The sequence below is a fragment of the Muscardinus avellanarius genome, assembly GCF_963383645.1.
Source record: "Muscardinus avellanarius genome assembly, chromosome: 1".
Taxonomy (NCBI): domain Eukaryota; kingdom Metazoa; phylum Chordata; class Mammalia; order Rodentia; family Gliridae; genus Muscardinus; species Muscardinus avellanarius.
The window spans coordinates 158,265,817-158,291,504 of NC_137786.1; the positions used below are offsets into that span (position 1 = coordinate 158,265,817).

Here is a 25,688-nt window from a genome sequence, read left to right on the forward strand (position 1 = left end):
TCAATTTTTTCATGGCTACTATAAACTCTTCAGATTTTAGCCAGAAAAAATACAAAAGCCCTTGCAACATGACATTAAGATATTAAGTCATTTTTCCAAAGTCCTCAATAGAAGTTATTGAAAATCACAAGACTACCTTTTTCTTTTTTAAAAGTTATAGAGAGTAAATATTCAGAGAACCACTGACAATATCTGAATAATATATTGCTAAACTGTTTCTTATCCAGAAAGTTCCTTAAGTTTTCCCAACTTCTATCATCACTGATTAGAAAGTATGATGAGAAAACTGTGTTTCTTTTTTTCAGGATGATGGGAATCATTCTCAAAGACTCAGGTCCTCTGACTTGTTCCATAGAATGGGCAAACCTCTGAATCCTGCCCTGCTGCAAGTTTGAACCTAGAGGCTGAATAGCAACTGTTTGTTTTTTTTTTTAATTAAAGATTACTGTTCAGTCAACATTCTCACTGCTCTAACCCAAAGTAACTGATGACCATAACCTGGAGGAAGAATGATTTATTTGCTCACATTTCTGAAGATTTCAGAGGTTTCAGTCCATGTTAGGCCAGAAAAAGACTGAAGATCTCAGGTCCTGGCCTCTGAAGCAAAGAACATCAGTAGAGGGACTTTGCTCTTACATCAAGGAGGCAGGAAGCAGAGAGGGGAAGGGAAAATCTATGTAGTCCTGAGGCCACATCCAGGGGCCCCTCCCTTAGCAACCAAGCCCCACCTCCAACATGACTGCCTTGTCTTTGACATGAGATCTGGGGGATATTTTAAATGCAAACCATAACACTGTAATGTTTGTTAATAAGTCAGTTTCAAGTCTTGCATACACTTTTAAGATAATTGCAGTTACCCAGTTACTCAGACAAGACCTCTGACAAACCTGTGTCAGGTATCAGCTCTTTCACGGGCCCACTGTGTGATACTGGACAAGGCACTGGCCAAAGGTGTAGGAACAAAACCAGGAGAATGGAGCGTGGTGGCCTAGAGTTCAAGTTGAGGACATATTTTAAAGAGAAAGACTAGACCATCATATCAGATGCTACACAGAGGTGAGGAGGATTCTCTGATCAAGAAGACTATTATTTGCAATCTGGAAAAGAATAGTTCTCAAAAAATTCATTAAGAACAAAAGCCTAATTTGAGTAGGTGAAGGAGCAAAGAAAAATATATAAAGACACTGGGTCAATTCTATTTACTCTTAACATCTATGGATAGCTACTATCAAAGCCACTCAAGTTCCTATGAGTTTTATGTGGCATTTTGGGTATATATGACAAGATGCATCTTCCAGGAAAGGAAGCCATAGCTGTCATCAGGTATTTAAAGGAAGTGAATACCACTGCAAACCCTGAACTAGCTGGCTCAGGGTTGTTAACACTGAGATGAGGTTGGAAGAGTAAGGCATTCTCTTTGGGTAGAAGTTTCCCATTCTGACTAAGAATGTAGGGCTTCTAGCCATAAATAAATAAATAAATAAATAAATAAATAAATAAATAAATAAGAGCAATCCAGGTGTGGTGGAACACACCTGTAATCCCAATACTTGAAAGGCTGAAATGGGAGGATGGCAGGTTCAAGGTCAGTCTCACTATTTGGGGGGGGGGGTGGTACTGGAATTGAACCCAGGGGATTTCTATCTCCAAGCTATACCCTCAGCCCTATTTTTATTCTTTATTTTGAAACAGGGTCTTACTAAGTAGCTGGCTGTGAACCTGAGATCTCCTTTCTTAGCCTCCCAAGTACTGGAATTACAAGCATGTGCCACTACCTCTGGCTCAGTCTCACCAATTCAGCAAGGTCCTCAGCAACTGAATGAGACCCTGTTACAAAAATTAAAATTAAATAATAAAATAAAATAGGGCTTGGGGGCTAGTTCCTGGGTTCAATCCCTGGTTCCCCACCATCACCAAAAAAAAAAAAAAAAAAAAAAAAAAAAATCAAGCGTACATACTTATAATCTCAGCAACTTGGAAGGCTAAGGCAGGAGGACCACAAGTTCAAGGACAACTTGGCAACTTAGCAAGACCCCATATCAAAATAAAATTTAAAATATAAGAGAGTTATGACCAGCTGGGTGTGGTGGCGCACGCCTGTAATCCCAGCATTTGGCAGGCTGAGACAGGAGGATCATGGTTCATGGACAGCCTCAGCTACTTAATGAGGCTCTCTGCAACTTAGTGAGACCCGATATTCAAAATAAAGAATAAAAAATAGGGCGGAGGATGTAGCTCGGAGGTCAAATGCCTCTGGGCTCCATCCCCAGACCCACAAAAAAATAAATAAAAAATAAAAGAGTTATGAGTCAGTGGCAGAGTACCCCTGAGTTCAATCCCTGGTACCATGAGAGGGAGGGGAAGAGGGAGGAGAAAAAAATAGAAAAGAGTAAGTTTTTTTCCCCCCATAAGTAGTACCCTTAAATTTTTAATTTAATAGGACTTAATCTGTTTTGAGTTTCCTAAGCTAAAATAGTACCTTTGTGCGACCTCTGCTGGATGTTCTAAAAATGCAGCCCAGACTTTATTTCTTATTTAGTTATTATTTTTACTTATTTATTTATTTATTTTGTGGTACTGGGGATGGAACCCAGGGGCATTCTACCTCCAAGCTACACCCCTAGCCCTATTTTTTAGTCTTTATTTTGAAACAGGGTCTCACTGAGTTGTGAAGGGCCTCACTAACTGGTAGCTAAGGCTGTCCTCAAACCATGATTCTCCTGTCTCAGCCTCCTGAATGCTGGGATTACAGTGTGCACCATCACGACGGGCTCTGCTCTAGAAATCTTGAATGAATCTGGGCCCCACCTCTAGGTAGTTCAACAATCCTCAATAAATGTCAAGTTCTCTGGGCCAAGGAGTCCTATATTTCTTCAAGCAACTTCTAGGACTCAATAGCATTACAATAATGATTTGAAAAAATATGCACCTAGTGGCCAGTGGAAAGGAAACATGGAAATAAAGGGCACCATCAGTTTCCAGATGACATCTGCAAGGGATTCTCGGGCTTCTAAGGCACATCTGTTGCTATATAAACCATCATCAGAGCTGGACATGGTGGCGCACGCTTGTAATCCCAGCATTTGGGAAGCTGAGACCAGAGGATCGCGGTTCGCAGACAGCCTCAGCTACTTAGTGAGGCCGTCTGCAACTTAGTGAAACCCTGTTTCAAAATAAAGAATAAAAAATAGGACAGGAGGTATAGCTCAGAGTGCCCCTGGGTTTCATCTCCAGATCCGTTAAAAAAAAAAAAAAAATCATCAATGAAATCTCTGGGTGACCAGACCATATAACTTACACACTATTTGTGGGATAAAATACTTGCAAGATTTGATCTATTTATTTACTTACTTATTTACTTATTTTTGGTACTAGGGATTGAACCCAGGGGCTTTCTATCTGTAAGCTATACCTCCAGCCCTATTTATTTATTTATTTATTATATATTTATTTATTTTTGCAGTACTGGGGATGGAACCCAGGGGCATTCTACCTCCAAGCTATACCCCCAGTCCTATTTTCTTTCTTTCTTTCTTTCTTTCTTTCTTTCTTTCTTTCTTTCTTTCTTCCTTCCTTCCTTCCTTCCTTCCTTCCTTCCCTCCCTCCTTCCTTCCTTTCTTTCTTTCTATTTATTTATTTTGCAGATCTGGGGATGGAAGCCAGGGACATTCAACCTCCAAGCTATACCCCCTTCCCTATTTTTTATTCTTTATTTGGAAACAGGATCTCCTTGAGTTGTGGAGGACCTCACTGAGTAGCCGAGGCTGTCCGCAAACTGCGATCCTCCTATTTCAGCCTCCCAAATGCTGGGATTACAAGCATGCTCCACCACACCAAGCTTATTCTTTATTTTGAAACAGGGTCTCACTGAGTTGCAAAGGGCCTCATTAAGTAGCTTAAACTGTCCACAAACCATAACCCTCCTGTTTCAGCTTCCCAAATGCTGGGATTACAAATATTCAACATCACACATGGGTTTTATATTTTGAAATAAGGTTTTACTAAATTAACAAGGTCCTCATGAAGTTGCTGAGACTGGCCTTGAACCTACACTTTTCCTGTCTTAGCTTCCCAAATACTGGAATTACAGGCATGTACCACCATGCCCAGCTGATTTGATATTTTTTGTCAAAATGGGGTCTCTGGAACAGCAGCATCAACCTTACCTGGGAACTTGGTAGAAATGCAAATTCCTGGGCCTGATCTCAAACCCACAGAACTAGATACTTTAGGAACGAGGGCCCACAAACTGCTTTAACAAGCTCACAGGTAATTTTAAATCTAATTTAGATATAATCTAAAGTTTGGAAGACACTGGTCACACTAGTTTTAGAAATCATAGTTTTGGTCGTGATAAGACTGAAGATATTATTGTATTTTTTAAGCATATAGGAAAAAAATATATACTTTTCATTAAATAGAAATTCCAACAAAAGAGTAAGAAGTAAGCAAAGAAGGTAGGCGTGGTGGCACACTCTTGTAATTCCTGAGCTTGGGAGGCGGAGACAGGAGGATCGCGCAGGTTCAAAGCCAGCCTCACTGGCTTAAGAGACCCTATTTCCAAATAAATATATAAAAATAGGCCTGGGAGTGTAGCCCGGAGCTTCCAGAAACCCCAGTACCACCGGGAAAAAAAAAAAAAAGTAAGCAAAGAAGTACATACTGATAACTCATTTTTCTATTTATTTATCTATTTATTTATTATTTATGCTATTTAGGATGGAACCCAGAGGCATTCTACCACTGAGCTACACCTGAGACTGAACTTGCACCTGAGATCCTCTTGTCTCAGCCTCCCAAGTACTGGGATTCAAGTATGTGCTATCATGCCTGTTATGGTGTGGGAATGTTATGTTTTGGGGGAAACTGTCCCCAGGGACCCCTGTTAGGGTCCCGGACACAGTTTTCCTCAAACCACAACAAAACCCCAAAAAAACAGAAAAACTGCGGGTTCTTATCCTGAGCTAAGGGTCAATACACATTAGCCCGGACTCTTGCTGAAAATTTAAAGAAGTTTATTAAAAAGATAGAAATACAGAAGATAGTAATAGCCCCATACCAGAATGGCATGGGGGAGGGTGGTTCAAATGAATGCCCCACCTAAGATACAGCACAAGGACGGGACTTTTTATACCTCTGACCTCCATCTTGTTTACGTAATTCTGACATAGTAAATGTCTTTGTAAACTTCCTTCCCCAATAAGGTGTGGCAAGGTGTCTCCTTTCATGAAGGTTGAAGGTCAACCCCCCACTACCCTAGCTAGATTATGTAGATCTGTCTTTAGAAAGAGGAAGCCCTCTCCTATTGACTTGTTAATTACTTTTATCTAAGTTAATTTACATTGGAATAGTTGCCTGCTTTTAGGCAGAAACCAAGTCCTTTCACAGATTTTTGAAATATAATAATCATAGCTTTCTCAAATCTTCCTAGGTCATACCCAATACTGGTACAATGCCTGGCTTTGTTATTTATGTATTTATGTATGTATGTATTTATTTATTTGGTGGTACTGGGGTTCCTGGAAACCCTTCTACTCCGGGCTAGCTACACTCCCAGACACCTATTTTTTATATTTTTTTATTTAGAAATAGGGTCTCTTAAGCCAGGAAGGCTGGCTTCGAACCTGCGCAATCCTCCTGTCTCTGCCTCCCAAGCACAGGGATTACAAGCATGTGCCACCAGGCCCGGCATGGCTTTGTTTTTTAAAATATCAAAGTTGCCAGGGCTTGGTGGCCCACACTTGGGAGGCTGAGACAGGAGGATCACACAGATTCTAGTAACCAGCCTCAGCTACTTACTTAGTGAAGCTCTCAGCAATTTAGTGAGGCCCTGTTTCCAAATAAAATATAAAATAGGTGTGGGAGTATAGCCCGGAGGTAGAAAGCCTCTGGGTTCCACCTCCAGTACCATCAATCAAGGTTAGGCTGGGCGTGGTGGCAGAGGATTGTAATCGGAGCATTTGAGCATTCCAGAGGCTGAGGCTTGAGGATAAAGGTTTGTGGAAAGCCTCAGCTACTTAGTGAGGCCCTTCGCAACTCAGTGAGACCCTGTTTCAAAAACTAAAAAGGATAAAAATTAGGGGGAGGGGTGTAGGTCAGAGGTAGAATACTCCTGGGTTCCATCCCTAGTACTGAAAAAAAATATATCAAGGTTTATTTGGACATTGGCAAAATAATTATGGGATACTTCAAGATTTTCCCAAGAACCCATTTTTCTTTTGGTAGTTATAAAATAATCACCCTGCTATGAAACAGAAAATTTCATATTCATTTCACAAATATACTTTGTTTCTAATATTACCTGCAGGTGGATTTTTAATGTGGCATTCATCTCTCTTAATATAAAGTTCTTCTTCCAGGACTTCCTTAATTCTCTTATGTGGTTCACAATATAAGAATTTCTTCCCTGAAAAGGCATTAACAAAATTGGTTACTTATCTTAAATTCTTCCTAACCTGATAGCCATTATACCTACATGAATAACTTTTACAAAAGACCTATTATGCCATACAAATACCAGACAATTTGCCCAGCAAGTTCTATCTCAGAAAGACCTCTTCATCATAACTTTTGGTTCACTGAGAACAGCCTACTTTTATGTCATTTCTGAACCTGAGGGGTAAGTTTCAGCTGCCTCTTTTAGGTATTGGAAGAATATTTTTAGGTATTTTCTCATGACCTTCAAGAAAACTGTACCAGTATTGGGAATGGCCTAGGAAGATTTAAGAAAGCTCTAATTATTAAGATATTTCAAAAATTGGGTGAAGAGAAAATCTGTGAAAGAATTGGTCTTGGTTTCATTCAGGAAGCAAACAGCTATTGAAACTTAGATTGACTTAGCTAAAAGTAATTAGCAAGTCCATAGGAGAGGGGAGCTAGGACTTCCTCTTTCTAAAGACAGATCTACATAATAATCTAGCTAGGATGGGAGGAGGGAATTGACCTTTATGAAAGACACCTAGTTGGGAAAGTACGCCTTGGGAGGGGGTACCTTACAGGGTAAGGGGAGGTACCTTACAGGGATGTTTACTACTTCAGAATTAGGTGAACAAGATGGAGGTCATGTGTATAAAAAGTCTGGTCCACATCTTGTATCTTTGGTGAATTCGCTCGAACCCCACCCCCCTCATGTTACCCCTAACATGAGGCTGTAACTATCTTCTGTATTTCTGTTTTTTTTAAATAAACTCCTTTAAATCTTTAGCAAGAGTCCAGGCTATTGAATACTTATCCTTAGCTCAGGATAAGAATGCACGTTTTTTCTGTTTTTGTGTTTTTTGTGTGTGTTTTGAGGAAAATTGTGTCCGGAACCCTAACAGGGATCCTCGGGGACGGTTTCCCCCAAACCGTAACATATTCTCAAACCGTAACAAAATGATCACTCATTTAGTTAATAGATTATTATTAAAGAACTACTCAATGACAGGCATTTGGCTCAAGGCTGGGCACAGAGTAGTGGATAGTGTACTAGTATTGGGAATGGCCCAGGAAGATTTGAGATAGCTATGATTATTAATATATTTCAAAAATAATTGTGTCAGAGTGGTGGCAGACCTGGAGAGAGAAAGGCTTGGCCTTGGTCAGGAAGCAAACAGCTATTGAAACTTAGATTGACTTAGCTAAAAGTAATTAACAAGTCAATAGGAGAGGAGAACTAGGGCTTTCTCTATCTAAAGACAGATCTACATGATAAGCCAGCTAAGATGGTAGGAGGGGTCGACCTTCATGAAAGGAGACACCTCGCCACACCTTGTTAGGGGAGGTACCTTACAGGGACATTCACTACGTCAGAATTGCGCAAACAAGATGGAGGTCATGGGTATAAAAATTCTGGTCGACGTGCCGTATCTTGGGAGCAGTGAGTTGGCCCGGGCCACCCTCCCCCCTCATGCCATTTTGGCATGGGGCGGTAACTATTTTCTGTATTTGTATTTTCTGTATTTTTATCTTTTTAATAAACTTCTTTAAATCTTCAGCAACTGTCCAAGCTATGCATATTTATTCTTAGCTTAGAACAAGAACCCGTGGTTTTTCTGTTTTTGGTCGTTTTGGGTTTTGTTATGGGTTGGGGGAAAGTGTGTCCGGGACCCTCGCAGAAGTTCCCAGGGAACAGTTTCCCCACAACCATATTCTCCCAAACCGTAACAGATAGAAGAGATGTGTGCACAGAGCTTGTAGTCCAGACACAGAATTCAGAGCCGCCTTGGCACTTAACATCATCATTTACACAGATGATACCTCAAGGTCAGTGGTGAGCTACTTGTGGACAGAGGACTTTTTCCTGGCCTTGACACCTGGCTCAGTAGGGCATTGCTACTATACTTCAGGACTGGTATTTGCTCTTAATACTTTCCATTTCTTCCATTTACCCTAGAGGATGGAACTCCAGGGGAGCAACAGAGCTTTGTGCTCTCGGGCCCCTCCCATCTCTCCCATCTCTCCATCAGCACCTGGCGTTACTCTCTGGGCTCTAGCTACATGATCATTCTGTACATATCCACCTTTTTTTGTGTGTGGGGGTCTGGGGATGGAACTCAGGGGCATTCAACCCCTGAACCACATCCCCTGCCCTGTTCTTTTATTCTTTATTTTGAAACAGAGTCTCACTGAGTTGTGGATGGCCTCATTAAGTAGCTGAGGCTGTCTGCAAACTGCAATCCTCCAGTCTCAGACTCCCGAATGCTGGGATTATAAGCGTGTGCCACCATGCCCGACTTAAGTTTCTATTTTAAACTGACAAAGACATGGCAGGTGTCTCATCTTTTCCAGACTGACCAATAAAGAACTTAGTGAGCCCATGTGATGGGTGCACTGGCTCAAAGGGGGTGAGATATGCTGCCTCTGACAGTGGCATTCTGAGTAAAAGGAACCCAACACACCCTCAGACACAAAGTAGAATTAATACTTTTAGGGTCTCATTCTTACTTCCTAAAAGTTGGGAGTCTAAAGAATGGGAGATATGAGTAAGCATTACTAAAGCCCAATTTTGTTTGGAACTTTTTCGGCAGAAGCATGATCTTCAGGCAGAAATAATAAACTTGGGTCTAATAAACTTGTCTAGAAGGGGAGCCGAGTCTATAATTGGACAGCATAGAGAATAACTGCCCACTTTAAGTTGAGGTCTGTTAAATTTTCAGCTTGGCTGCTAAGAAAATTTACAGAGAAAATCACTAAAGGTTATGGGAGGAGCTGTGAAAATAGGTAATAGGAGCTAGTGTGGGCAAATATCCTCTAATAAGAAAACGAAGGGAGGAAGGAGGGAGAGAGAAAGGGAAAGTGAGGTAAAGAGAAAATCTACAAACTGTAACATGGCAGCTTGATGTTGATTTTTTTTGCACATTGCCGAGGTTGTCCTTGAACCTGTGATTCTCCTGTTTTAGCCTCCCAAGTACTGGGATTATAGGCATGCATCACACCTGACATTACCAACATTTTGAGTGGATGGTCAACAAACGCTCGTGTATATGAACAGCAAGAGCGGTGATCACTAAGTGTTAAGAAGCTCTGAGAATAATGTTATTCTAGACTTTCTTTTTGAAACAATATTATTTCAGGTTTCTTATTTTTAGAGGTAACTGCTACAATTTATTTAGTGTTACTACTTCATAGGGATCTTACATATATTGTTTTTCTTTCTCACAATTACCTGGGGGCAAATTACTTCCTTAATAAAGGAAGTAATTCCAAAGTTGTAAAATAAAAGTCATAAAAACAAAAAGCCACATCTACCTGACTCCCATACCTCAGGGCAAATATAATTATATTTTATATTTAATAAAGGAAATAATTCCAAAGTTGTAAAATAAAAGTCATAAAAACAAAAAGCCACATCTACCTGACTCCCATACCTCAAGAGTTACTAAGCTACTAGATTTGGGAGGTAACTACAAGGTATCTGTGTAGTTCAATTAGACTTTTGCTAAGTGAATTTGTAGGAGGCAGAATGCCCAGGCCAAAGATACTGCTTAACAGATCGCAGGCTTCTAGAGACTACCTGATTGTAGTGGGGTCCTCATCTAATTTGCTGTTTTGGATAAAGGAACTACCAACAAACTCAGCATTTGTGAGAATGGCATAAACTTGTGGGGGAGGCGGCGCCATTCCTGCTGTATGACAGGGTCGCAACTAGGAAGAGAATTCCGCAGGGCTGGAAGACTGGCAAAACTGAAGCCATGATCCCTTTTGATATTTAGTTATACAACGATAACATTAATGAAATTTGAAATTACTTTGAATGAGGATTGATGTTTTTTAATAATCTGATAATAGATGTGAATATGACTGGAAAACGTCCTAAGATTTGTGCTGGGAATAGCACTAAGAAGAATACGACTATGGGAGAACTTTTAAGAAGCTACATAGAAAAGAGTTCTTTTCTCCTCTGCTTACAACACCTTACTCATTTAAGGTTTTAGCCATGAAAGGGAAAGTTAACTTTAGGCAAATTATACCTACTATGCAAGGCCCTCCGTATGTTGCTTATAAGTTAGGGTGTCGACTGTGGTATCCCTCTTAGGGGGCTAGCACTAATCAGAATACTTTTCCACCTCCAACCAATCCTCCACTTCCCTACTGTGGGGAGCCATTAAGGCTTTCCCCTAGATTAATGTTTCTGACTCAGCTGACTGTCCTTCCCCGGAGTCAACAAGGTTTGGGGTCATGGAAAGTTCAGAATAAAAGGTCTGGAAGAAGATCAGATGGTGATGGCATGAGGGTACTGATTAACCTGTCTGTAATATATGTGCTTTGGATTTGGTCTTTATTGTATTCCGGCAGGTGGTGGCCTGTATGGGGAAATTCTGAAACTGAGGATCCCGTGAAGGACACCAATGAATAGAAAAAGAGCGCACTATTAGACTTGTGGTGGCTGTGAAACATGGGAATTGTAATGTATAATAGGTCACTAAAGAAGATGCTTTGTGCTAGAAAAACAAAGACAGAAAATGAAGAAAGAAACTAAGACAGAAAATGAAGGCGCTTTCCCTTCACTCTTTAATGTAGCATTTGCTGAATGAAGTGTTTAAAAACCCAGATCTTTATCTTTAAATTCACTGCTTCAATCGGCTATAAATTGGGCTGCCAAGGAAGTGTTATTAGATATCTTAAATGCCGACAAAACTGGGTCAAGGAGGTGTTAGTAATTTCTTGAATACTGACTCAGGAATAGTCGTCGACCAGTAAGAAATATTGACCCAAGAGCAGGGGTCAGCCAGTAGAGATAGTAGGCTGGCAGCACCCCCCCCCTGCACATTAGAATAAATTGAATATTCTGAGAATTAAATTCTTAGAGTTAAATTCTTCATCCTCACACCTCTCTTCAGAACCTGTACTTTTGCTGGCTGGCTCCAGCACCCTATACAGGAGTGTGTGATGAATGGAAAGCACCGAGTTAGTATTACTGGAAAATGGCTTGACATCAGGACTCTGCCATTCCTACAGAGGGTTGGGCAGGGAGGGACCTTCTTGGTCCCTGCTCACTAAAGCACAAAAGAGTTCTCTTGCTAAACAACTTAACAGATATTATAGAAAATTAGGTGTGGGTATTGTAGGTTAGAAAAAAAGTTTAGTGTGGATTTGGTTTGGTTAGAATAAGTTAATAAAATATTTAGTGGTTAAAATAGCAGACAAAATACACAGTTAATTTTAGAAGTAGAGATAGTAAGTTTAATATTTAGTAGTTAAGTTAGAGGATGGGATAAGTTTAGTTTAAGTTTAGTATGAGTGATGGAGAGATTGGCCAGGCAGAGCTCCCCTTTTTGGTGTTTTATAACCAAAGATCATAAGAATTCAAGAAAATAAATTGAAATATAAAATATGAGGGGACTTCCGGGAAGATGGCGACCGAGAAAAGTGGGGCTTAAGAGCCCCGCTAACAACCAATCTCCACTACCACAAAATCAGCGCCTTTCATAGCCAGAAAACACCATCACCAGAGAAACAAAAAAATCACCAGGCTCCAGAGAGAAAGCGGTCTGAGAACAGAGCTCAGAGCCACAGAGGAGACACACGGGCTTCACGCCCGAGGATGCGGCAGCAGTGCCATACTGCCGGCGGCAACGGCGACTTCACCAGACGGCTACAGCAAGCCGAGGTGAGCCGCTGCGCAACAGCCAGGCGGGATTTCTCGCCGCAGGTAAAATCTAAAGCTCCCAGTGGCTGAGCTCAGCATACGCCACAGGGATTCAGAGTGGAAATCAAAACGAAGAAGAAATACGCCAGCCTCACGGCCAAGGGTATAGCAGTGGCGCCATATTGCCACCGGCGGCAGCAGCAGAGAATTCACCGAATCCAGTACAGCTACATCTGCGTATTCAAGAACAGTGAGTCAAATTGCAGGCCACAGAGGAGAAATCCCAGTACTGTACTCCCTGGGACTTGACCCAGTGGGGGAGGGGCGGTGGCAGAGATATCACACCATAGGAGAACGTGCAACCTGGCACCCCCCACAGTCTAAAGCAGCCTCTATTGACTCTCTGGGTCGGAGACTCTGTGATAAAACCCAGTAAAGGAGTAGTGGGGTCTGAGATACTACTGACTCGAGATCCAGAGCACCTTAAGTGAAGTCATAGTGACCCAAGGGAAGAACCCAGAAAAGGCACAAACTTCCGAAATCATGCGAAAGAGGAATAATACTGGAGCAATGAATGTCCACAACCCCACAACATCAGAACCCGATAAAACAGAAAATCAGAGATTTCTAGAAGATCAAATCAGGAAAATAACTGTAGAAATAATAGAGGTGCTTCGAAAAGAACTCAGAGAGAGCCAAAAAGAGATAAAGGATGCAATTAATGAAGTAAAGGCCTCAATTCAAAGCACAAATAACCGATCAGACCACATGGAGAACAGAATCTCGCTCTTAGAAGATGATCATTCCAAAAATGAATGCATAGTTTCTAATCTAGGAAAAAATATCCAACAGCAGGAATCTGATATTGAAGAAATATGGGCCCATTTTAAGAGAGCTAACCTAAGAATAATTGGAATAGAGGAGGGAAAAGAAAGTGAAACCAAAGGGATCAACAATCTCTTCAAGGAAGTAATAGCAGAAAATTTTCCAAACATAGAGCAAGAGGTTGATACACAGGTCCAGGAAACTTATAGAACTCCCTTTAGACAGGATCGGAGAAGAGGATACCCACACCACATAATTGTCAAAATGACCAATGTGGAAGCCAAGCAGAGAATCTTAAAGGCAACAAAAACAAAGGGCCAAGTGACATTCAGAGGCAAACCAATTAGAATCACTCCAGACTTCCCAAACCAAGTCATGAGAGCCAGAAGGGCTTGGAGTAACATATTCCAAACTCTGAAAGAAAACAACTTCCAGCCAAAAATTTCCTACCCAGCAAAACTTTCTATCAAATTAGATGGAGAAATAAGAAGCTTCCATGACAAAAAGAAACTGAAGGAATTTATGTCTTCAAAACCAGCACTAGAGAAAATACTCAAAGAGATTAACTATAAAGAAGAAATAGGTAACACACACCAGAACCAGAGAAACAAGATTTTCCATCCAACAGACAATTAAGATTGGTTATCTGTGGAGATTCATTACTTATGTTAGTCTTTTACCTATCTCTAAATGGTATTGTTTGCCTTTATTGTTGTTAATTTTTAGGATTTCTAGTTGGAATATTAATATACCTTCAGATATAGCATTTGGAAATATTTTATCCCATTCTATTAGTAACTGTTAACTCTGTTTACATTGTCTTTGGATATACAATATCTTTTTTTATTTTTTAGGGAGTTTGTATACTCTTCTGTTGCCTGTGCCATTGAAATCATATCCAAGAAATCACTGCCAATTTCAGTGTTGTGAGGTTTTATGACCCAGATTTTCTCCTAAAAGTTTATAGTCTTAAGATTTATATTTAGGTCTTTTATCTATTTTGAGTTAATATTTGTATATGGGATTAGGTAAGGGTCCAACTTTATTCTTTTCCATGTAATTATTATTTTTCAACAATATTTAGTTAAAAGATTATTATTTCCACCACCAAATGTTCATGGAAACCTTGTCAAAAATAACTTGACAATATAGGGAAGAATTTAGCTCTAGGCTTTTATTTAACTCCAGTGGTTTATATATCTGCCTTTAGAACAGTACTACACTGTTTCAATTATTGTAGCTTTATATGGTTTGAAATCAGAAAATATATGTCTTCTAGCTTTGTTCTTTTTCAAGATCGTTTTGGGTATCTAAAGTCCATATTCCATATTAGGATAGATTTTTTTTCTGAAAAATAAATATATAAATATATGATAGTTTCACCTTAAAAAAATAGAAAAAAATATTCTCTGCTAAGAAAGAAAGTAAAAAGAAATATTGAAATGTTATCTTTAAGTCATCAAAAGCTTGGTATCAGACAAATGAAACTGTTATGTGAGATTATCATTTTTAATTTTGGATAAATTGCTATAATACTAGATGTCAACCACTAAGCCAAGCATGGGAAGGAGGGATGGGAAGAGAATGGGGTGGGGATCGGGTGGGGGCTGACTGGGCGATGTGTGCATGTATGTCTACAAAAGTTTGTATCCCACTATGATGTATGAATACAGTGCACCAATAAAAAATTTAAAAAAATTGAAAAAAATAAAAAAATAAAATATGAAAGTAAAATGCCTTGTGCCCCTTATAGACCTCTTAAAATCTTTGTGTTCCTTCTAATGGAATAGCCCCTTGTTTTCTGTACTTTCAGTTTAGCCTTAGGTGTAAATGTACTTTGCAGAACTCCATTGATAATTAGGTTAATAATTAGAATAAAGTTGATTTTTGTGGCTAGGTAATCAGAATGAATTAGATGACATTAATTTGGATAATTTGGGGTGTTTTTTCAACCACGATATTGGGATATGTGCTCCTCGGGGCAGGTTGAATTGTTTTAGATAAAGCACAAAATGTACCCAGGTGTACTAAAAACATGTTTTGCTAAAAGTTGCTTATATTCAGGTGTATTGAGGATATGTTTTGTCAAAAGTTGTTAATACCAAATATTTCCATGTAAAAATATATAAAAATAAAGCATCAACTCTGAAGGAGTCATGCCTCCAAAAAAGGCTGTCTCTCATTCCCTCAGGTCACCGACTCTTCACCACCTTCGAAAACCCCTGAATTGGCTGGAGCTGGTTTTTGGCAAACTTGGCTGAATGGTTAAGCAGCTGATTGACAGAATCAGAGAGTTGCCAGTGTACCTGGGAGGAAATGCAAAAATCAGCCGAGGGTAGTGGCACACACTTGTCATCCCAGCAGAGGGTGAGACAGGAGGATCCAGGTTCACAGACAGTCTCAGCTACTGAGTGAGGCCCTTTGCAACTCAATGAGACCCTGTTTAAAAATAAAGAATAAAAAAAAAATAGGGCTGGGGTGTAGCTCGGAGGTAGAATGCCCCTGGGTTCAAATGCTGCTGAGTTCCATCCCCAGTACCGCCAAAAAATACATAAATACTACTACTACTACTACTACTACTAATAATAATAATAATAATAATAATAATAAATAGGGTTGGGGTGTAGCTCGGAAGTAGAATGCTCCTGAGTTCCATCTTTGGTACTAAAAAATAAAAATAAAATAAAAAATAAAAAATCAGGCTGAGTTGTAGCTCAGAGGTACAATCCCCTGGGTTCAATCCCAACACCATAAAGAGAAGAGAGAAAGAAAGAAAGAAAGAAAGAAAGAAAGAAAGAAAGAAAGAGAGAAAGAGAGAAAGAAAGAAAGAAGAAAGAAAACGCAAAAATTCACAAGATGGCTATTGATGGTGATAAATATAATCATTTACACTTAGGATTGAACAAATCAAATGTGTAAGTAGAGGGTGGAAAAGGCCTGAATCAACCTAATTCAGGAATCCAGAACTGGCAAAAGGGGGAAAACAAACTTAAAGATTGTTATAAACTATTTGTCTTATATGCCAATAATATAATTTCAGCTAAACAGTTAATGTTGCCTGGATCTACTTAACACAAGTATAGTCTTCTGATCAAGAGTTATAGTTTGTCCATAATATATAAGCAGATAGTACCTAGAACACTTGGTTCAGTGATTTAGCGAACTGGACAATGTTTGAAGAGATTGGCCAGAATGAAGGAACCATGGCAAATCATTTTAAAGGTGGCATTAGATCTATGATAGATTTGGTGGGTGCTCAAATAGCCACTTTTATATAATTCAAAGGGTTTGGGTTTTGTTGTTGTTGTTGTTTTGTTTGCGGTACTGGGGATGGAACCCAGGGGCATTCTACCTCTGAGATATACCTTCATCCCTATTTTTTTATTCTTTATTTTGAAACAGAGTTTCACTGAGTTGCAAAGGGCCTCATTAAGTAGTAGCTGAGGCTGTCCTCAAACTGTGATCCTCCTGTCTCAGCCTCCCAAATGCTGGGATTACAAGTGTGCGCCACCACGCCTGGCTTAATTCAAGGATGTTTGTATAGGAAAGGACTACACCATGTATATTTGAGAGCAAATCTCTGATTAGGGAGTAGAGGCCATAGGAAGACTAAAGACATTTCCAATAATTAGAGACATTTGAACACTGAGTGCATACTTTTTGTGGTATAAGCAGCCTGTCTCTACCTAGTTTGAGACCCTAAAAAGAGGTTCTCAGGAAAGTTGAGGCAAAAATTCTTTGCATCCTTGTTAGAATCTGGAATGTCCCCCAAAGTGCATGTGTTAAAAGCATGGTCCCCAAGAAAGCAAAGTTCAGGTGAGGGTGGAGGAATTAGGTGTCTGAGGGCATTGGGGAGTGTGTGTGTGTGTGTGTGTGTGTGTGTGTGTGTGTGTGTGGTGAAAGAATCCAGAGGCATTCTACTTCTGAGCTATTTTACCTGAGCTACCTCAGGTAAAATAGTGAGGACCTTGCTAAATTTCTGAGGTTGTCCTCGAACCTGTGATCCTCCTATCTCAGCCTCCAAGTACTGGGATTACAAGCATGCACCACCAAGCCCAGCTAACCTTGGAGGTTATACCTGTTCTTCATTTCTCTCTCTACCGTTCTACTTCCCCACCACCATGGGGTAAGCAGCTCTCCTCTGAAACTCCCTACCCCATCATGATTTCTGCCTTAGAGCCAGGTGACCATGAACTCAACCTTTGAAACCATGAGCCAAAATAAACCTTCCCTTCTCTAAATTGTCCTCAACGTAAAGTATTTTTATCAGGTGTTTTGTTCACAGCAACAAAAAGTTGAGGATCACGATTCCTCTGCCCTGACTTTGTGAGCTCATGAAAGTGTGAACACCTGCAGCCATTCATCATTACCTCTCTTTCTGCAATTTGCCCAGTGACTGGCATGTTTCAATATATGCTGAATTAGTGCATGAATAAGTCATACTTTTACTCCTCATGCTACAGGTCTAAAAAAAACCTTTAGATACTAGCATTTGGATAGGAAAGTGGCCAGATGTAATTTTAAGTAAGATTAAGGCATCTGCATTACCTCAATGCACCGAATTTAAGTGCTCTAAGTGAGGCTTCTGATGTGCAGTGGTCACATGGGGGCTAATGCTGAGGGAAGAGGCCCATCACTGTGAGGCAGTGGTTCCGTGAAGACTCCTTGACGAGTTCTCTGGGGAGGAGGGTGTGGGGGCCACTGAAGCACAAGTACTGCAGGCTTCAGCCCAGGCCTCCCTCCAGGGGCCATCCAGGGCGGGAGCAGCCTGGAAAACCTCAGGCTGCTCCCTGGAGAGGTAATCAGGGAGGCACTACAGGAGGGCTGGAAACTGCCTGCATTCCTCCTTTGCCTTATTATTTTCACCACCATTCCTTAGCACCTGCTGAAGACCCGTGGGGACACAACAGCCTGCGAGATATCTGTAAATTCACGAAGCTGTGTGGGAGAGCCCTTCAACCGAGCCAGGGCCCAAATTGCAACCACAGGAGATGTGGCTGTGGCTGTGAACTAGAACTCCTTTACTAACTAGAATATTGTTTGTAAGTTTGGCAGAGCAGGGCAGAAACAGCGGTGTGTTGAAATGTAGCCCTTAATTGTGAGATTCTCAAGTCATCAGGTAATGATGAATGGATTTTGAGCCCAAGAGATGAGAGTTGTAGGATTTTAAGTACTTCTCAGCACTGATGGAGTGATGGTGGCCAGTCACTCCTTCCCTCTGCCCTATACTCCAATTTCCTCATCTCCAAAATGAAGGCTTTGTCAAAATGATGCACATGCCTCTGTGTGTGCTTGTGTGTGTGTATTACATACTCGTATAAATATCTGCAAATGTTATATACATGTAACTGCCTAAGTGTGTGTGGTGGTGGCGCTCTCTTTCCGAATAATTCTACTGCCAGCCTATTAGGTTGAAGGTGATGCCTACCTCAGGTGCCCTTTGTGAAGCAGGGCTTGGGGAAATAGATGCTTTCTGCCCAGCACCACCACCTTTGCCTTTGCCCAAACAGCACTTCCCACCCCTGCCCGCCCAGCCTTGGTGTCCCACTCGTGGCTTCCTCGGGGCTTCGCTTTCCCTCCTTCCCCACACCCATCCTCTGAACTCACACTGTTTGCAGGGCTCCTGGGGGCCGGCGGGCTCCCCGCGCTCTCTGCACCCCAGCCCGGCCGGCTGCTCCGCGTCGTGCCCCGCCTCGGGCGCTGCCCCCACGGTCATCACCACCGCCTCCTGCCGCCTCATGCCGCGGGGTCTGCGCGGTGGCCCAGGCCGCTGCCCTCGCAGCTCAGCCGCCAGCCGCGGGAACGCCAGGCGTCTCTGGTTGCCATAGTGACCGCGCATCCCTCCCCGCCCCAGGCGCTTAGGGCCGACTTCTCCCAGGCCACAGGTGGGACCAGAGGGAGCTGCAAGGCACTTTCCTATCTCATGCCAGCTTCTCAAAAGAGGCTTTGCAGTCCCCGGCTAGGGAAACTGAGATTTAGAAAATCGTAGGAAATAACCAGAGGTCACACAGCTAGGAGGTGGCGCAGATGAAGGTGAGCTCAGGCCTGGCACTAAAGCCCAAAGAACAGGTCACCGCGGGACAGGCAAGTGCGGTGCTGCGCAAATACTGGGATTACAAATGTGTGCCACCATGACCAGCTTCATTCTCTGCTAGTAAGTATGTAAATTATTGTGACCTCTTTGGAGAACTTCTGGCAGTTTTTACTATAACTGAGTGTAAATATCCACATTGATCTCAGAGTCCTAATCTAGGCATATACTGAAATATATATGTACCCAAACCATGGACTTAAACATTCCTGGCAGCACTATTCATAAGTGCCCCAAACTGGAAACAATACTACAAAAACCCATAAGAGAACCCAAAATCTATAAACATATCTATGTTTGTATTATCACCTCCTTTTCAGGAAAAAAAAAATTACTCAGTTTCCCCCTCCCCAGCAATCTACCTTCTTTAAATGAATTAACAGAAAAAAGTGACAAATTTGAGTTATTTTCTGTATTTGTATTTCATTCTTTTTTGTGTGTGTGGTACTGGGGATGGAACTCAGGGGCATTTAATCTTTGAGCTACAACCCCAGCCCAATTTTTTATTCTTTATTTTGAAACAGGGTCTCACTGAGTTGCAAAGGGCCTCACTAGGTAGCTGAGGCTGGCCATGAACCGAGATCCTCCTGTCTCAGCCTCCCGAATGCTGAGATTACAAGCTTGTGACACCACGCCCCACGCCAGCTATTTGTATTCCATTCTAACGCCTCCTCCGGTGTCAGTTAACCCCCTTTAGAACTCTATTGTATTAAACAGAATATAGCAATAAAAAACCCAAATCCCTTCTATGTGTTGAATTGTGGATGCATCTCATAGATGCAATGTTGACAAAAGAAGCCAGGCACTCAAGTGTACTTAGTAAATCATTCCAGGTACATGAGCAAAAACTAATGGTAACAGAGTTTTAAATTATGGCTGCTTTTGAATGAACACGGAGGGTCAGTAGTACAAAACAAGGTTTGGAGCACTCCTTATGTCCCGCATCTTGATCTGATTGGCAATTACAAGAGTGGGTTCACTTTGTATAATTAAGATCTATGAATTTAATTGTATGCATGGTATACCTCTATAAATTATAACAATTACGCACATTTTAGTTATAAAAAGTAAACTGATCTGAATTTTACCCCCCAAACCAATGTGATTTCTTTGATAAGATAATAAAGAAGCCGGGTGTGGTGGCTCACTCTTGTAATCCCAGCATTTGGGAGACTGAGACCTGGAGGATTGCGGTTCGTGGACAGCCTCAGCTACTTAGTGAGGCCCTCTGCAACTCAGTGAGACCCGGTTTCAAAGATAGGGCAGGGGATGTAGCTCGGAGGTCAAATGCCCCTGCGTTCCATCCCCAGACCCACAAAAAAAAAAAAAAAAAAAAAAAAAAGATGATGATAAAGAATCACTTCATTATTATTTTTCTCTTTTCTCCAATATCAAAAACTTGAAGATAAGTTTAATTGTAAATTACAGTAACTATATTAATTTAGGTGGCTTATTTCTTTCTTTTTCCTTAGTGACCTTTGATTTTCCCCCACCAATGATCATGTCAATTATATACCACTTCAAATTCTCTTGAGAATAAATCCTTGATAAAATAAGTACAAGATATAATGTTTTGGCTATGACTTGTGATTGTTTTCATTTTTTATTACACAAAAATAAAAATAAACAATAAAAACTGGGTGATTGGTTTATCTTTTTGTTTTCCATTTCAGTTAAATGAAAAACACCAATATGTCCACTAGAGGGAGACAAAAACCCAAGAGTAATTTTTTCTTATTTTGAACCCAGGGCCTTGCATATGCTCCCTTGAGCTACATTCCCAGCCATGCAAGACTAAATTTTTTTTTTATAAAATAATAAAAAAAGAAAATGCAAAACCATGACACTTTAGTCAAAGACATACAAGTTATTATATCATTAAAGTTAATGTATTATTTAGCATTATTTACTGGCATTTTAGTTAAAATGTAGGTGTATTAAGTTTTAGATTCTGTTTAGTTTCATATATAAATATGTCTCAATAAATCATCTGTGTTTTGCTTAGCTTTTTTGTGATAGAGTAGGCAACTGGATGTTTAATGCTATCATTTTTTTCTTCATAGTAGATGCTATAACTAGTTTGGTGCCATATTCTACATTCTAACAGTCATGATCTAAATTACTTTAAAAGCTAACAAAATTCTTCTGATAGAGTAACTAGCCATCTTTTCAAATTATCAAATGCTACTAAATGGGCTAAATTTCTGAGCCATTATTTTATTTTCGATTCTATCATTTAAAAGGCTTGTTGCTTGTGATTTAAAATTCCACTGAATTTGTAGATTTTTTTTTTTTAATAGCAACTCATAGAACTTCATGCTCCTGTGTAGATATAGTCCTGGAATTTGGGGACAAGATCATCATGTATCCTTGCTTGCTATGGAAAATAACAAAAGGATGAAATTAGTCATTTTTTTTGAGAACTACTTAATTTTTTTCAGGGACATACTTTAAAAATTTAACTTCAGGCCAGGCATGGTGGCGCACACTTGTAATCCCTGCGCTTGGGAGGCTGAGACAGGAGGATCTCACGGGTTCGAAGCCAGCCTCAGCTACTTAGTGAGGCTCTCAGCAACTTAGTGAGACCCCGTTTCCAAATAAAATATAAAATAGGTTTGGGAGTATAGCCCGGAGGTAGAAAGCCCCTGGGTTCCACCCCCAGTACCACCAAAAAAAAAAAAAAAAAAAAAAAAAAAATTAACTTCATTGAAATATAACATGTATAAAAAATTGCATTCTAATTTGGGTGTGGTGGCAAATGTCTAATAATCCCACTACTTGGGAGGCTGAGGCAGGAGGATCACAGGTTTGCAGCCAGCCTCAGCAATTTAGCAAGGTCTTCTGCTATGTAGTGAGACTCTTTCAAGATAAAAAAAAAAAGAGGGAAAAAGAAAAATAGGGCTGAGGGTGTAGTTCAGAGGTAGAATGCCCCTGGGTTCAATATACAATACCACAAAAAGAAAAACAAATTGCATTCATTTAAAGTACTATAGATTTCAATGATTTTATGTTATATAAACTTGCAAAAACACCTCCACAATCAAGAGACAAACTATTTCAACCACTTCTAAATGATTCATTGTGCTGTTTTTCAGCAGTCTGTGTCCCTGTCATCAGAGAACTCCTGTTCTTCTGTCTCTAGATTAGTGCATTTTTTCACCAAATGAATAATATCATTTGTTCTGGCATTATTTAAGAGAATTTACAGCTTCACTGCTTGGCAGCTTTCGAACCTGCGCGATCCTCCTGTCTCTGCCTCCCAAGCGCGGGGATTACAAGCGTGCATCACCATGCCTGGCACTAGGTATGAATTTAAAGAGCAACTCATTTAATAGTCATTTGGGAAGATACACATAGAATGAATAATAAGCTATTCAAGCTTTTGGGGTTCATTCTAGAAATATATGTTCTCTCAGAATCTCATTTCCTTTTAGTCCATACAAATTTTTGTCTAAATCCTTTTATTTTATGCCGGGCGTGGTGGCGCACGCTTGTAATCCCCGCGCTTGGGAGGCAGAGACAGGAGGATCGCGCAGGTTCGAAGCCAGCCACGCGTGCTGGCTTAGGAGACCCTGTTTCTAAATAAAAATATAAAAATAGGTCTGGGAGTGTAGCCCAGAGGTAGAAGGGCTTCCAGGAACCCCAGTACCACCAAAAAAAAAAAAAAAAAAAAAAAAAATCCTTTTATTTTGTTTAACCTTGTTTTTTGTTTTTTTCTTTTTGAGTGAGTCCTTCAACACCTGCCTGGGACCTTGGGGTAAGGTGTGTGTGTGTGTGTGTGTGTGTGTGTGTGTGTGTGTGTGTGTGTGTGTGTGTGTGTTGCTGGAGATTGAGCCCAGGGGGATTTTGCCTCTGGGCCTATTTTTTTGTTTGGAAATGGAGTCTCACTAAGGTGATGCCAGCCTGAGTTGCTGAGACTGGCTTTGAGGCTTTGAGCCTGCAATTCTCCTGTTTCAGCCCCCGAAGAATTGGGATTAAAGGTATGTGCCACTACATTCAGCTTGTATTCTTAAAAGTCCATGCTGCAAACTGGAAAATTGTGAAAGACAACTATAGGTAATATAGAGAGCTACATATTTGATCTTCAAGGATACAAATACCTAAAACAAGGATATATTTGCTTGAAGTGCTGGAAGAAAAAAACTACTCAATACCACTTTATGAGGACTTACCATGTAATAGATATTTTTACATTATATTTCATTTATTCCTTTCAAAACTGCAACAAAATAGCTGTCATCCCTATTTTACATGGAAGGAAACTGAATTTAGTTGTCTGTCACACTTAGGTGGCAATCAAGATTTGAACCTCGGGTGTATTCATTCAAGTCACCCCTCCATGCCACTCTGGCATGGGGATGTATTTCTGTTTTCTGTATTTCTATCTTTTTAAATAAACTTCTTTAAATCTTCAAAAAAAAAAAAAAAAAGATTTGAACCTAGATTTGTGTAACTAAAAATTCAGTGGTCATCTCAACCAATTTGCTATGTTTCAGGCATCTCTGCCTGGAATATAAAGCATAGGAGCAGCTAGCTAAATATGGCTACTGAGAAGCTGAAATACAGCTAATCTGAATTGAGATGTACTGTAAAATACACTTTAAGATTTAACTACAAGCCGGGCGTGGTGGCGCACGCTTATAATCCCAGCATTCGGGAGGCTGAGACCGGAGCATCATGGTTCATGGATAGCCTCAGCTACTTGGTGAGGCCCTCTGCATCGCAGTGAGACCCGGTTTCAAAATAAAGAATAAAAAAATAGGGCAGGGCGTGTAGCTCGGTGGTCAAATGCCCCTGGGTTCCATCCCCAAACCTGCAAAAAAAATGAAAAAAAAAAAAAAAAGATTTAACTACAAAAGAAGAATGCAAAAGTCTCCATAATTTTTAAATATGTATCTCACAGTAAAATGAGTATTTTGGATATACTGGGTCAAATATATTTTTTAAAATTAATTTCATCTGTTTTGGTTTATTGTCGGCACTAGAAAAAGTCTTTAAAGTTGCATATGTGGCTTGTATTGTTTGTGATAACACTGATTTAGATAATTTCTTCTTAGGTCCTCAGAAGTAAAATTTTATAGTTTCCAGAGGAAATTTCCCTGAATTTAAAACAGATAGGCTAGTCGGCCTTTCTGTATATCCAAACGTAATAACCTAGATCATAAATTTCCACTTATTTATAAATAATAAATGAATGAATAAATTTCCATTTAGATAAAGTATATTTTATTACACAGGTTCAGTGGCTCCATGATAAACTAATTACAGTAAGAGCATAATTGATAACTTGTTGATCATATTTTGTAGGCAGTTCCATAAATTCCCAGTGCCATTTCAAATAGGGTGAAGATGGCATATGTATTAATCATAAATAGGGGGTTGACTCAGAGATTTCATTTTAGCATAATACCAAAGTCGCAGGGCAGTCTCTGCCAACAAATATAAATAATGTCCTCAGATTCATAGTTAAAGACTCAAAATTACATCACTGTGATATGCTGTGGGACAGAAGGCTCTGGAGAAGTTTGGGATTTATAAAAGCAAAACCAACTATGTTCACTGTGAGCCCAAGAATTATGTGTCCTTTGAGCAATAGCATGTCACCTGCTCCTCAAGCGTGTAAGTTAATAAAAATTAAGCCTCATCTATGAAAAAAGATTGTTTTTAAAAAGTCTTTAGATAAGCTTTCCAAGATTAAAGTTTCTGTTTTAGTCAGCTTTTAGTCACCTTGACCCAAACACCTGTTAAGCATAACTTAGAAGAGAAACAGTTTATCTGGGTTCAGTTTCTGAGATTTACTCCAAGGCAGACACTGGTGGCAAGGCCTGGCTGAGGGACGCTGCTCACAGTGGCTGGAAGAAGAGAGTAAGTGGAGGGGGCCAGGGACATACAGTCCCCAAGGCCCTGTCCCCAGTGACCCACCTCCTTCAGCCAGGCCCCAACCCCGAGCCTTGCTGCATTAGGGACATGCTTTCAACATAGGAAACTTTGGGGAGACATTACAAACCCAAGCCGTTACATTTGCCAACTGAGCTACATACCCTGGGTAATCTAGAAAGCACAGGTATGTAATGTAGTCAAAAGCTCAATTGGTGAATGCCTTCTATGGACAGAAGTAAATGCAACACAAAGCATGAAGGAAGCCAAATACTGAAAATCCTGTCCTTCTAGAGAAGATTTCTCTTAATGCAGTTTTCTTTATGATGATTTCATTAATGAATTTCTCTTAAAATGAAGATTTCTCTAGCACTGATGAGTACTGAGTCCTAAAAACAAGAGTAGTAATACCTCAAATCCTTATCAGAAATAAGGAGGCTTCTTTGACTCCATAACTAAATGGGAAGTTTACATAAAGTCATAGATACAACCCATTGTTAAGAATGGAGTCAGCAGGGTGTGGTGGCGCACGCTTGTGATCCCAGCATTCAGGAGGCTGAGACTGGAGGATCATGGACAGCCTCAGCCACTTAGTGAGGCACTCCGTAACTTAGTGAGACCCTGTTTCAAAATAAAGAATAAAAAATAGGGCAGGGGGTGTAGCTTGGAGGTTGAATGCCCCTGGGTTCCATCCCCAGACCCTCCAAAAAAAAAAAAAAGCTCTGAAATTTCACATAACTAGGCAGCCTTGCTCAGCAGTACACTGGAATTAGATGGGGTCTTATTCTACCATCATTGTAAGCCTGCTGTCCTTATAATTTGGTA

At 40.3% G+C, this 25,688-nt stretch overlaps 1 protein-coding gene across 1 annotated transcript in view; it reads right to left on the reverse strand.

Moving 5' to 3' along the window:
* LOC308268302 (piwi-like protein 4) overlaps positions 1–18,635 on the reverse strand; it is a gene marked incomplete at both ends in the record, with an annotated part of 119,366 nt that extends 100,731 nt beyond the window's left edge. The window contains 2 exons of the mRNA XM_080703449.1: positions 6,302–6,406; positions 18,503–18,635. Of these exons, the coding sequence (XP_080559575.1) occupies positions 6,302–6,406; positions 18,503–18,635 (238 nt within the window). The remainder of the gene's footprint in view (positions 1–6,301; positions 6,407–18,502) is intronic.
* Positions 18,636–25,688: the final 7,053 nt, after the last annotated feature.